Source organism: Macaca fascicularis, chromosome 12 (genome assembly GCF_037993035.2).
Source record: "Macaca fascicularis isolate 582-1 chromosome 12, T2T-MFA8v1.1".
NCBI lineage: Eukaryota > Metazoa > Chordata > Mammalia > Primates > Cercopithecidae > Macaca > Macaca fascicularis.
This window is the reverse complement of record NC_088386.1, coordinates 12,077,332-12,090,655: the sequence shown is the minus strand read 5'-3', so window position 1 is coordinate 12,090,655 and position 13,324 is coordinate 12,077,332. Positions and strand designations below refer to the sequence as shown.

General features: G+C 51.2%; 1 protein-coding gene across 5 annotated transcripts; it reads left to right on the top strand.

Moving 5' to 3' along the window:
* Window positions 1-228: 228 nt before the first annotated feature.
* Window positions 229-3,196, top strand: TMEM177 (transmembrane protein 177). Of its 5 annotated transcripts, none has more exons than XM_005572935.5 (2): window positions 229-295; window positions 1,909-3,196. In XM_005572935.5, the coding sequence occupies exons 1-2, from the start codon at window positions 237-239 to the stop codon at window positions 2,864-2,866; spliced, it is 1,017 nt and encodes a 338-aa protein (XP_005572992.4). In that variant the 5' UTR covers window positions 229-236; the 3' UTR covers window positions 2,867-3,196. The 5 variants fall into 5 exon arrangements, with proteins under 5 accessions (XP_005572992.4, XP_015287473.1, XP_065381450.1 ...); XM_015431987.4 differs by having other exon boundaries at window positions 1,831-3,196; XM_065525378.2 differs by having other exon boundaries at window positions 229-688.
* Window positions 3,197-13,324: the final 10,128 nt, after the last annotated feature.

Sequence of the window (13,324 nt, the reverse complement as noted above, 5' to 3'; positions counted from 1 at the left end):
CGGACCCACCCCAAGGTGCACAGTTAGGGGAGGAGCCTCTGCTGAGGCCGGAGCCACTCACGGGGATCCCCTTGAGCCCCCCGCAGGCCCGCCCCCAAGAGTCCCGCCCCCAGACCTCTCTTGGTCCCCGCCCCCAGACCCGTCGAGCGAGCTCCGCCCCCTGAAGTCCCCGCCGCAAGGCCCCGGGCCGGCGAGCTCCGCCTCCCGAAGTCCCCGCCCCCAGATCCCGGGCCGGCATGCTTTGCGGCCGCCTTGCCGCGCGCAGATTTAGGCGTTCCGGGCTGCAGCAGAGAAGGTGAGCGCACGGGCAAGCGGGAGGGACCATTTTCCGGCCTGATGCGACCCGGAAGCGCGTTTAGACTACGGAGTAGCCTAGGGGGCCCAGGGTGGAAGCGTAGCGAGGACCTCTCTGCGGGGCTCCTGCAGCCCCTCCTCGCCCAGTCACGGGCGGGCTGCTTGGTACAGTCTCCTAGGCCGACCCCGCAACGCAGTGGTCCTAGGGACGTTGGACTTTGACCCGGACCCTTCCTTTCTTAGCCTCATTTTCCACATGGGAAAAAAAAAAAGCCCGAATGATAATGATTCTTATAGGAGTTCTTGATTAAGATAGGCCAAGCTGTACTCTGCGTTTTTGTTTGCGGCAACTCATTCGTTGCTTATTAAGCACTTTTCACGGACATGGAATACAGTAAGTTTCAATCAAAGTTAAATAATTGTGAATTTTTACTGACATATTCAAGGATGAAAGGATAAGATGCCCGGGGATGTTTCAAAATAAACCAGTTGGACGGAGGCGTGAGTGGAAAGAGAAATGAAACAAGATTGGCCATGAGTTGATGGGATTGAAGTTGATGGATGTGCTATTTTGTCTACTTTGGTATATGTTTGTAATTTAGCATAACGAGTTTTCTAAAACAAAAAGTTTGCTGTGAACACGTGACAGCGTGTGCTCAAATACTATGCCAGTGTTAGTCTGCTAGAGCTGCCATGCCAAAGTACCACAGACTGGGTGGCCCAACCAGCAGAAATTTATCCTCTGGGAATTGTGGAGGCTGGAAGTTCAAGACCAAGATGTTAACTGGATTGGTGTCTTCTGAGACCTCCCTTCTTGGCTTGTAGGTGGTAGCCTTTTCCCTGGATCCTCACGTCGTCTTCCTGCTGTGCCTGTTTGCATCCTAATCTCTTCTTATAAGTACGCCAGTCAAATTGGATTAGGATCCATATTGATGGCCTCATTTTATCTTAATTACCTCCTTAAAGACCCTGTCTCCAAATACAGCCACAGTCTGAGGTACTGGGGATTAGGACTTGAATATATGAATTGGGGAGGAGGAGACACAGTTCAGCCCATAACACTGTCACTTTACTAGCTTAGGATTTTGGCCAGTTGTTTTCGCAGCTTTGAAATAGGGGTAGCTGTAGTAATTGGTCATGGGGTTGTGAGGGTTCAATTGTTAGAGTGCTCAGAACTGAGTCTAGCATATAGTAAGCGCTCAATAAATTGAACACGTTTTTCTTATAAATTAGTAATCATAGGGCTTTCCCATGGGATGAGTGGGATGAGGCGATTTGAATGCTGTGCCCAGCGATGGGAATAAAAGTCATTACAGCCATTATAAGGAATACCTGTTTCTGAGCCAGACGCTAAATATCTTATATATGTTTATTCATGTGCTCATCACAGCCACCCTAGAGGTGGGCTATTACGACACACCTGTTTGGCAGATGGGGAAATGATGCACAGAGATGGGGCTGGGATTTGAACGCAGGCGCTCTGCCTCTAGAGCCCACGCTCTTCACCACTATACTGTGTTACTTCTGTTTTAAAAGGTGGTGTGACCCCTGGAGGATGTTCAGTCTGCAGGCTGACCCGGGGAAACTGGCTGACTTCTCTTTTTCTTGACCCAGATTGTCCACGGTGACCACACTCATGGCAGGTCCCCTGTGGCGGACTGCAGCATTTGTGCAGAGACACAGGACAGGCCTTTTGGTGGGTTCCTGTGCAGGCCTGTTTGGAGTTCAAATGTCATACCACCTCTTCCCGGATCCCGTGGTCCAATGGCTCTACCAGTACTGGGCTCAGGGCCAGCCAGCCCCGTTCCCTCCACAGCTGCAGAGCCTCTTCCAAGAGGTGCTACAGGACATAGGTGTTCCTTCAGGCCATTGCTACAAGCCCTTCACCACCTTCACCTTCCAGCCTGTGAGTGCAGGCTTCCCCAGGCTCCCTGCTGGGGCTGTGGTGGGCATCCCTGCCAGTTTCTTGGGGGACCTAGTGATCAGCCCTGACCATCCCAGGGTCATACATGGGCAAAGAGTGGACTGGCGGAGCCCAGCAGGAGCCCGGCTGAGAGCTGCCCTGACCCTGTCCCATGAAGCCCAGAAGTTCGCCTTGGCCAGGGAAGTGGTGTACCTGGAAAGCAATACCACTGCCCTGCAGGCCCTGCTGGCCCCAGCTTGCCTGGCAGGGACCTGGGCACTGGGCGTGGGTACCAAGTACACCCTGGGGCTCTATGGAGGCCCCATGAATTTACGGGCTGCCTTCAACTTGGTGGCAGCAGTGGCAGGCTTTGTGGTCTACGCCTTCTCCAAGGATTCTCTCACTCACGCCGTGGAGTCCTGGCTGGACCGCCGCACGGCCTCCCTCTCTGCAGCCTATGTCTGCGGTGGAGTGGAGTTCTATGAGAAGCTTCTGTCGGGCAATCTGGCCCTGCGCAGTCTCTTGGGCAAGGAGGGGGAGAAGCTGTATACACCCAGCGGGAACATCGTCCCCAGACACTGGTTCCGCATCAAACATTTACCCTACACCACCCGCCGGGACTCTCTGCTGCACATGTGGAGGATGATGCTCAACCCGGGCCGCTCCTGATGAGCTCATCACAAGGACACTTCCAGCTTGTGCAGACACCACCCTGCCACTGAGTCTGCAGGGCCCTGTTGGAGCCTTTGGATCTATAGCTCAAGGCCAGAAAAATCACAGGCTTTGGAATTAAATAGCTTAGATTCTACTGTAATCACTACTTAATGCACTCAGGGACTATGAGGGACTATTCAGGGACTATGAATCTGAGCCTTCGTTTCTTGAACTGAAAAGCGGAGATGATGTAAACTACCTTGCAAGATTGTGGAGTTGGGTGAGGTCATGAACATAAGGGCCTGGCGCAAAGGGTGCGCTGTAAATAAACAGACATCCCTCCTTCTTGGTCTCCTTTTTTTTTTTTTTTTGAGAGAGCATCACACTCTGTTGCCCAGGATGGACTGCAGTGATGATCATAGCTCACTGCACTGCAGCCTCAAACTCCTGGGCTCAAGTGATCCACCCTCCTCAGGCTCTCAAAGTGCTGGATTTACAGGCATGAGCCTACTCACCCAGCCTCCTTCTTGGTCTTAAATGCCACCCGGTTGTGGGAGTCAGGCCACACCTCACCACCAGGGGTACTTACAGTTATGTGAAGACTTTCCTACAGTGAAGAACCACCGCTCAATTTAAGTGGTGGTCAAATCCCAATTTTCCTCCACTCTGGTAGAGGTTAAAAGACTAGAGAGGCCAAGAGGAGAAGTTAGTGTGGGTCCGAGAGACTGTTTTAAGTCGAGGGTGCCTTAAGAGTGTTGTCAATCAAGGTCCCGTGGATGCAGATGGCACACTCAGGGAGAGGGAGACCAGCAAGGGATGCAGGGCGCCAGGAGAGCCCCAGACCTGAGGGGAGGGGAGGTGTCCGGAACTCCGAGACCTGTGGCATGGGAGACTTGGCAAGAGCTTCACTCCAAGGTAGAGGAAGGAACAAACCATTGTAAAACTGAGGCCCTGCGGGGAGGGAGCCCACTGGTGCGATCCAGAGCTGTCAGCCTCCCCAGGCACTGCGTGGCCAGGGCTTGGAGAGAAGAGGTAGCAAGGTGGGGGTGAGCTTGGCTCATAGGGGTCAGCAAGGAAAGCAGAGGGGTGGAGGTGGGCAGTGGGTCAGGCCTGGTCGCACTTGGGACCCAGGGAAGACTGCAACCCCACCCTGCTTATTTCCCTTGAGCCCTTTGGTGGTGGATGGAGCTGGCCCCCTGGGTTAGATCCTTGGACAGGGGACCAGAGCAGGGCAAGGTGAGGAGAGTTGTGATCAGGGAGCCAGACCCAATTTGGCTTCATGACATCTTTTAGTTGGAGATTATGTTTTCCATGGGAAAGTATTTGAACACAGTGGTGGCAGTTCCTGGCAGGAGACCTCAAGAGGAGAGTGAGTCAGGGGGCCGCAGAATGCAGTGGGAATGGCACACCTCCCTGCTGGGGCCCTCACTGGGCTGGAGCTCAGTGTGCTGTGTCAGCTCCTGGGTCCCCACACTGGACCTGAACAGGCTGAGTTCCTGAGGGCAGCACATCCTTGCTCATTCCCCAGGCCCTGGTACCTAGGGCGGCATTGGGCATGGGCTTGGAGTACATACATGGATGGATGAGGCAGTGGCTTGCTGAACCAATCTTCACTCAGGGACATGCCATTTCACGGGGTCCCTTGGGGTGTCACCCACCTGCTGCTGCTGTACTTAAAGGGCCACAAGGCCATGTGGGGCCACCTCATTCCTGAGCAGTACGGTTTGGGACCTGGCTTTGATGGGCCTCCACCTTCTCACTACTCCCACCCCCAGCCCGTCTGCTCTCAGTACTGCAAGAGCCATGGTGGCTTCAGGCATTCCTGCTGATCTGCCTGAACAGTCAGCGAAGGCAGCCCCACGGTGGGGAGAAATGGCTGCTTGCTCAGCTCCCTCTGTTCCGAGTCACAGACCTTGTCTCCACTCATGGGCTGTTCCCAGTCCTCACACAAGGCTTACATGCCGCCCTCCAACCTTGGTGCATACGTCCTCTAGCCGTGTGTGTGTGTGTGTGTGTGTGTGTATGTGCCTGTGCGTGTATGTGTGCGCGCACATTGCTCCGCCTTGCTGCCCTCTGCGCATCCTCAAATCCTCCACAGCCTGGCTCAGGCCCCCTCAGGCTTTCCCACTGAGAGCACCCCTGGCAGATTGGCTGAGCTCCGTGTCCCTTCTTCCCCCTCCCAGCCTCCCACTGCATGACTCACCCAGCGCCAGCCTTGGTGCTTTCCCTCCCAGTGGCTCTCGGCTCCGTCCCCTTTTCTTCATCTCCACGGGGCCTCATGACTCTTGTCCCAGTTCTCCCAGCTCCTGAAGTGCAGGTGTGACTGGGTGACTCTCCTGCCTAAAGCCCTTTAGGAACATCCCCATGCTTTCTGGCAGAAACCACATCTCCTGCCCATCCCGTGTCCCACTTCCCCTTGCTCTGGATCCTTGCCTCACTGCAGTTTGGTTCCTGAACTCCTCTCCCCTCCTCCCCACACAACCTTCATGTTCGCTGTGTCCTTGGTCTGGGCTGCTATCTCCCAGCCTGCCTGGCGCTCAGTTATTTAGTGTTCCTCCTACTGGAATGCCCAGGGGGACCTGTTCACTGACACGTTGCTTCTCCCACGGAAGCCTCCCTGTCTCATGTCAGATGCCTGTTTGTGCACTGTCATACCCCCAATACCTCTTCCTCGCCCTACTGCTAACTAATTAAGTTACCATGGAGCTAGCGGCTTAGCATCTCCTCCACTGACATGTAAAATCTGCAATGGCGGGATTGTGTATCTTGTTTACAGCTCTGAACTGAGGCTCTCCATAATGTTTATTTTTTGCAGTTTCAGTAACTAGAAGCAATATTTTTTCATAAATGAACAGGGCCCTAAGCTATAACAGACACAGCCGTGGCTTCCTAAAAGCCTCTGACCAATTACAGCAAGGCTGGCTCCATTCCCTTTATACGGCCGTTCTGAATCCTATCTGACCCTGTCCTGTCTTCCCACCTTGAGACTTGCCAAGGACAGGGCCTGGCCCTAGTCATCCATGATTGCTGACATCAGTGGGGAAACCAGGACACTTCTGGGTCACTTCCTATAGGGCACCGATTGCTACCTAGGGCACCAGGGACCCTGGCTTTAGGAGGATTTTTTTTTAATAATATTGCGTCCCTACACACAGGTCAGAGCTTGATCTCAGAAAGGTTAAGAAACATGCTCTAGGGCTTTGTCGCCAAGTCGGGTGGTGGGCAGCTGCCTTGTAACTGTCACCCTGCACTTCTCCTTCTCCCGTGCCTGCTGTGTGCCAGAATCATTAGCACTGTGTCTTAGATCCCTTGTGAGCATTGTTCTCCTGTCTTAGGCCTCACTTCTCCCCATCCCAGGTTCATGGTTCTCTGGGTACGAACTTGCAAAGATGCCTGACATCCCAGAGCAATCATAAACAGACCCAGGTCTCGGCCGACTTACAGAAAACGACATCAACACACAAAGACTCCCCCTCCTCAGCCTCCCCCGCCACATGCAGGCACACGCACACGCACACGCACACGCACACGCACACGCACATCTGGACACAGCCAGAATACAGGGAGGGGAGTCTCAGAGTCGTGGTGCTGATGCTGGCTCTGCCCTTCGCTGACCCTCATAGCCCTGCTGCCTCAGTCCCCCACCAGTGTCCACAATGCAGGGCTCCACTCAGCCTTGCCTGCAGCTGGGCACACACACAAACCTGATCCCCATGTGTGTAGATCACAGGCTGAGTTCCAGATCAATGCGTGGGTCCTCACCCGGCCAGGCGTCCTGCTTGTCTCCTGCCCACCATGTCCCTATAGTAACATAATGGGGCCTTCATTATCCTCCAGACACTGTGCTAGGTTCTTAGAGACATTTTCTCATTTATTCCCAATTGGGGCATGTGGTTGGTAATATTATTATTTCAATTTTACAGGAAAGGGAACATCACAGAAAGGTGAAGAAATTTGCCCTAAATCATAAAACTTTGTAAGTGGCAGAACAAGGATTTGAAGCTGGCAGTCAGGTTCCAGGTATCATTCTTAAAACACTAAATTTATACTGTCCTATTTAGCCTGAAAGTTTCATGGTGCAAACTTATACTGTGGACTCCATAGCCCTTTTTCCTCATACTGGGTTAGAAGTAACTTTTTCAGGCTCACTATTTTTATTAGGAAAAAATAGTCACTGAGCAGAACTTCTGAGGATACCTCTCCAGCTAACTGAAGAGAAAGGGGCAACCAGCCTACCATATTTAGTGCAGCAGGGGGAACAGGACGGACGGGCAGAGTGTCATGGAGCTCTAAGAGGCACCAGCTGAGGAAAGGGGATCTCAGGAGGCAGGGAGAGAGCGGAGTGGGCAGCCAGCTATGGGTTCAAATCCTGGCCTACCACTTTAACAGGGTGATCTGGAACAAGTGACTTCTGGTCCTAAGTTTCCTATCTGTAAAATGGTCACATTCCTCTGTATCTTTCAGGATTGTTTTGATGATGAAAGTGAAAGAAAGTTTGCAAAATGTGGAGCCTGGTGAGATTACATAGTAGGCTTTAAAAGAAGATTGATGTTCTAAATGTTAGTGCTTCTAAATGGCATAAGGTGTTCAGGTCTTGGAGTTGCTGCCCAAATACCAGCAATTTCCAGAGAACTCGCTGCTGCCTAATACCACTTTATTTTAAAGCTTTTCAAAGCCCCAGTTCAGTTAGGGCAATTTTTCAAGTTGCTATCAGTTGACATCTTTTGGAAGTTACTTGGCAGCAGCTGAAAGCAGAGGAGCCATATGGCCTTAGGAGGAAACACCAGGCTGGAGAAGAGGGCATTAGCGTGGAAGGTGGTCCTTTACACCTGCTCTACGGGGAATGTTTTTCTTTTTCTTTCTCTCTCTTTCCTTCTTTCTTTCTCTTCTTTCTTTTCTTTTTCTTTTGAGAAGAGTCTTACTCAGCCTTGGCCTCCTGGGCTCAATCAACCCTCCCACCTCAGCCACCCTAGTACTTGGACTACAGGTGTATACCACCATGCCCAGCTAATTTTTTTTTTTTTTTTTTTTTTTTTGAGAGATGGGGTTTTACTATGTTGCCCAGGCCGGTCTTGAACTTCTGTTCTCAAAAGATCCACCTGCCTCAGCCTCTCAAAGTGCTGGAATTACAGGCATGAGTCACTTCACCTGGCCCATACTAGTACTTTTAAAATACTAAAGCATTAAGTGTTAGTAAGATTGTGGTAAAATTGATACAAGCATATGCCCTTGGTGACATTTGTGTTAGGCATCTTCTAAGATGACCCTAGTGATCCCTGGTCCTAATATTTTTGGCCCTGGTCATAATCCACTCCCCTTGATCCTCTTGGTTCTAAACAATAGAATACAGCAACATTGAGGGAATATCACCTCAGTGGTTAGATTACAAAAGATTGTGACTTCTGTCTTGCTAACAGACCCTTGTCTTCTTGGCTTCACATGTTTTGTCTTGAAGCAAGTTGCCATGTTGGAGACACCCACATGGCAAGGAACTAAAGGCAGCCTCTGAGCAAACAGCCAGCTAACAGCTGGGGCCCTCACAAGGCACTGAATCCTACCAAGAACCATGTGAGCCCAGAATAGAATCCTTCCCTACTCAATCTTTCAGATGAGACCCCATGTATTAATTAATTCTCATGCTGCCATGAAGAAATACCCAAGACGGTGTAACTTATAAAGAAAAGAGGTTTAATTAACTCACAGTTCCACATGGCTAGGGAGGCCTCAGGAAACTAACAATCATGGCAGAAAGCACCTTTTCACCTGGCGACAGGAGAGAGAATGAGTGTCAGCAGGGAAAAATGGAAATGTAAAATCATCAGATCTCTTGAGAACTCACTCGCTATCCTGAGAATAGCATGGGGAAACCATCCCCATGATTCAGTTACCTCCTACCAGGTCCCTCCTGTGATACATAGGGATTATGGGATTACAATTCAAGATGAGATTTGGGTGGGGACACAAAGCCAAATCATAGCACCCCAGCCTCAGCCAGCACCTTCATTGCAGCCTTGAGAGCCCCTAAAGCAGAGAAGCAGCTAACTTGTGCCTGGATTCCTGACCCATAGAAACAATAAGACAATACATCCATATTGCGGTACGCCATTTGGTGTGGTAACTTGGTATGCAGAAATAGATAACTCATACTCTTTATTAATTGGCATAATGTTTTTGGAAAGCAATTTGGCAAAACTTGATACAATCATGAAAGTTTATCTTTTGACTCAGTAATTTCACATCTGTGTATTTCCTAGGGCTGTAACCCCATAGAAACTGAATACTACATGCCCAAAGAGGTACATAAAAGCATTAGGTATAAATTACAACAAAATAACAATAATGGAAATGTTAAATAGCAGTGACTTTGGAAGTATCCACTTGTTGAACATTGTTCAGCCATTAAAAAGTATAATTATGAAGACTATAGTAGAAGCATGGGGAAATATTAGTTGTAAATATCAAGTCTTTTTTTTAAAATGAGGTACAATCTGCATGGTGATTGCAATAATGTAAACATGGTAAGACCTAGGAGGAAATTCACAAAATTTAAAGTAGTTGTGTTATAGGGGAATTTTCAGTGACTTTATTAATTCAAGTAATAAAGACTTAGCACTATATATATTTATGGTCATGTATCACTTAACGACAGGGAAATGATTCTGAGAAATGCCTTGGAAGGCAATTTCATCTTTGTGTGAACATCATAGTGTACTTACACAAACCTAGATGGCACAGCCTCCTACACACCTAGGCTAGATGGTGTTGCCTATTGATACCAGACTCCAAACCTGTAAAGCACGTTGTTGTGCTGAATACAGTGGGCAGTTGTAACGCAATGGTAAGGATTTATATATCAAAACATAGAAAAGTAAAAATACGGTAGTGTTAATCTCATAGGACACTGTCACATACGTGCTTCCTCGCTGACTGAATATCATTATGCAGCGTGTGACTGTGTGTGTTAGCATGAAGGCCTACTCAGAGGTACCCTGGACCTCCACCCTCTCCCTGCAATGAAGTGACAGATTCTGGCGTCCCTGCTTCTGGCCCTGCATTCTTGGGGCATGGCCAGCCTTCTGTCTGTCGGTTACCGTGGTGGCTATGAAAATGTGCCACTCAGACCTGCTGCGGCGTGGACTTGACTGACAGCCCCAGCTGCTGTTTCTCTCCATCCACCCGTGCTTTGCCTCCACAGACTGCTTTCCACCAGTGATGGAGCATGGGGACGGTACTGCTGCAGGTGGATTGTGGGACTCCTCCAGTGGGTGACTGTGGCTCAAGAACTCCCCAGTGGCCTGGGCAAGCCTTTCTCAGAACTGCTGTGAAGTCTGAGGCCTGTCCTCCCCACTCCTCCACAGGTGTCAGACCTGTACTTTGGTCTGAAGGATCTCCCTGCCTTCTATCACCTCCTTCTTTGTCCTTCACAGGCAGTTCCCCCAATATGGCTCTTACTCATGCAATCCTGTCTTTGTGTCTGGTTCTTAGAGGACCTCCACTAATACATGCTGGCGGGCGCCTGTAGTCCCAGCTATTCGGGAGGCTGAGGCAGGAGAATGGCATGAACCTGGGAGGCGGAGCTTGCAGTGAGCTGAGATCTCGCCACTGCATTCCAGCCTGGGCTACAGAGCGAGACTCTGTCTCAAAAAAAATTTTTTTTAAATAAGAATTTTTATTCTATAAGGAATTATTATTACTGTTATAACAACAGGATTGGAGTGATGAGGACTGGCTTGTAAGAAGTCCAGAGCCACCTGGACTCAGAGCCACCCTAGCTTTGGATTTCTTCCAGTCTCAGCCACTTGGAGCCCTTGCTCCCCAAAGGGACTTGTTCCCCACTAGAGGTCAAGGGTAAGTCATAGCAATGGACCCAGACTCTTGTTATTACCCGTGACATGGTTTGAATCTGTGTCCCCACCCAAATCTCATGTTGAATTGTAATCCCCAGTGTTGCAGGTGGGGCCTGATGGGAGGTGATTGGCTCATGGGGGTGGTTTCTAATGGTTTAGCACCGTCCCCCTGGTGTTGTCTCATGAGTTCTCATGAAATCTGGTTATTTAAAAGTATGTGGCACCTTCCCCTTCGCTCTCTCCTTCCTGCTCCAGTCATGTAGGACGTGCTTTCCGCCTTCCGCCTTCCACCTTCCGCCTTCCGCCTTCCGCCATGTTTGTAAGTTTCCTGAGGCCTCCCCAGAACCCGTCATGCTTCCTGTACAGCCTGTGGAACCATGAGCCAATTAAACCTCTTTTCTTTATAAACTACCCAGTCTCGGGTAGTTCTTTATAACAATGTGAGAATGAACTAATACAACCCACCCCTACTGTATACCTCTCCTACCCTCTCCCCAGCAGGCTGTGAGGACAGGGTGCTCATGCCAAACCCTGAAGGCATTACGAAGGCTGCAGGGCCTAAGCTGGGGCCTGGGTCTGAGGAGCAAACTAAGGAGCAGAGCCCCCCTACCGTATACCTCTCCTACCCTCTCCCCAGCAGGCTGTGAGGACAGGGTGCTCATGCCAAACCCTGAAGGCATTACGAAGGCTGCAGGGCCTAAGCTGGGGCCTGGGTCTGAGGAGTAAACTAAGGAGCAGAGCCCACGTGGAGAGAGGGAGGGAGCCAGTGTCCACATGCCACACAGACAGCAGTGTCATTGCTCTGTCATCACACCCTGCGTGTTTATAGACTTCATTGTCATCAAATGAGACCTGCCAGAGTCTAACACCTTGACACTGGCTGGCTAGTTAAGCCTGGACAGCTCACAGCCTGGCTGGAATTATGCTTGCTTTTACCTAACCCCATCAGGTAGACACTTTCAGCTGAGTGGCTCCGTTTTCCAAGACCCGAAATCAACTTCAGTGTTGAATTTTTCCCTATTTCAACCACATGTGAAAGACCAAAGTCCTAGCCCTTTTCCCTCGTAGTAGGGACACCCTCACTTTCCCAGGTCCCTGAGCTCGTCCACTTCAGAGTTAAGTACAGCAGATTGGGAAGGCCCTCCTGGTTCCACAGCTGTGAGCAGCCCTGCAGGCCTGAAGCATGCATGTCTTTGTTGATTTGCTGAGGCAGGAAGGATCTGGAATCAGTCCTGGAAGCCTGGAGTCCACTAAGGTACCCTTGCCGGGGGGGCAAATCTGTGGGTGCCTCTCCAGGCAGCTTCTGGCCTCAGAGCCAGACTACCTGAGCTAAGATCCCGGCTCTGGGCACGGCTTTGGGCACGTTCCTGAGCTTCTCCATGCCCCAGCTTCCCTCATATGTAAATGGGAATAATGACAGTGCCCAGCCCCTGGGGTTGGTTTGAGTGAATATTTGTAAAGCACCTTGGACAGTGCCTGGCACAGAGTTAAAGCCTGAGGAAGTGGAGCATAGTTTCCATTCACCAGTCATTGCCCAAGGTGCAGTTGTCAAGCAGTGACTGAATTAGAGCTGGCCCAGTGTGACACTTTTGGAGATGTCTCAGGTGGCTGTGAGGTGAGTCAGGGTTGGCAGCACTGCCCCACACAACATTCTCAAACCCCCAGCATGGTTTTGTTGATGTTACTGACACCCCTGCCAGCTGGGACCTCTCTAAGGGCAGCAGTGAGCCACACCCATCTTTTCTTCCCAGTACTGGACCGTGTCGCTGTTCAGGAAGCGTTTGCTGGATACTTGGCCCGTGTGAGAGAAGGGAAGGGAGCGTGGCATGTGGGCAGGCCCCAGAGGTCCTGCCCTGTCAAGGTCAGCTCAACACACACTTCTCTGGGGGCCACACGGGAGAGGCTGCTTTGGCAAGGCCTGTAGACCCCAGTCTTGTCCCCTCAGGATTAGGCTCCTCTGAAAGGTCCCCGTCACCTGGTGACATTGCTGTGGCAGCAGCTGGAGGCTGCCCTCAGCCACCGATCCCCAGGTCCAGAGCCACGTGCCCATGTCCTGACACCTGATTGTCCTGTGCTGGTCCCCCAGCCTCGCAGTCTGGACTCCACCCCTGCAGAGGAAGCACACGCCGACATCACAGGTGCAGAGACCACTTGGAAGCTGGGCCACAGCTGCCCATCCTGGCCCGTCGGTGCCTCCCTCTGCTAAGCCTGGAGGCCCTTCGCTTCCTCTACCTCCTAACAACTCCTGTTGGAGCCATTTTGAATGCAGCCCTAAGGCTCTCCCTGTCAGCCAAATGGGTGTCAGAAGCCATCTGTGCCTGAGCTGGTGGCAGCTGCTGGGAAAATGCTTGCATCCATATGAATCGATTTTGTTTTGCCTCCTAAGATCTTCAGTTGAGCAAGGGGAGATTTGCTGAATTATTCAGAGGTTTCATTAACCTGGGGAAGGCTGAACTGACGGCCCGGAGAAGGGCAGGAGGAATAAAGCCTGGACACAGCTAGAGAGGTCCAGCCGGCGTGAAGGCCTGTGGCCCGAGGAGGGAGCCGTGAGGTGTAGCCCAGGCCATGTCCCCAGGCGAGCAGCAGCTCCCACCAACCCCTGACGAGGTCGGCGCTAGGGTAGCCC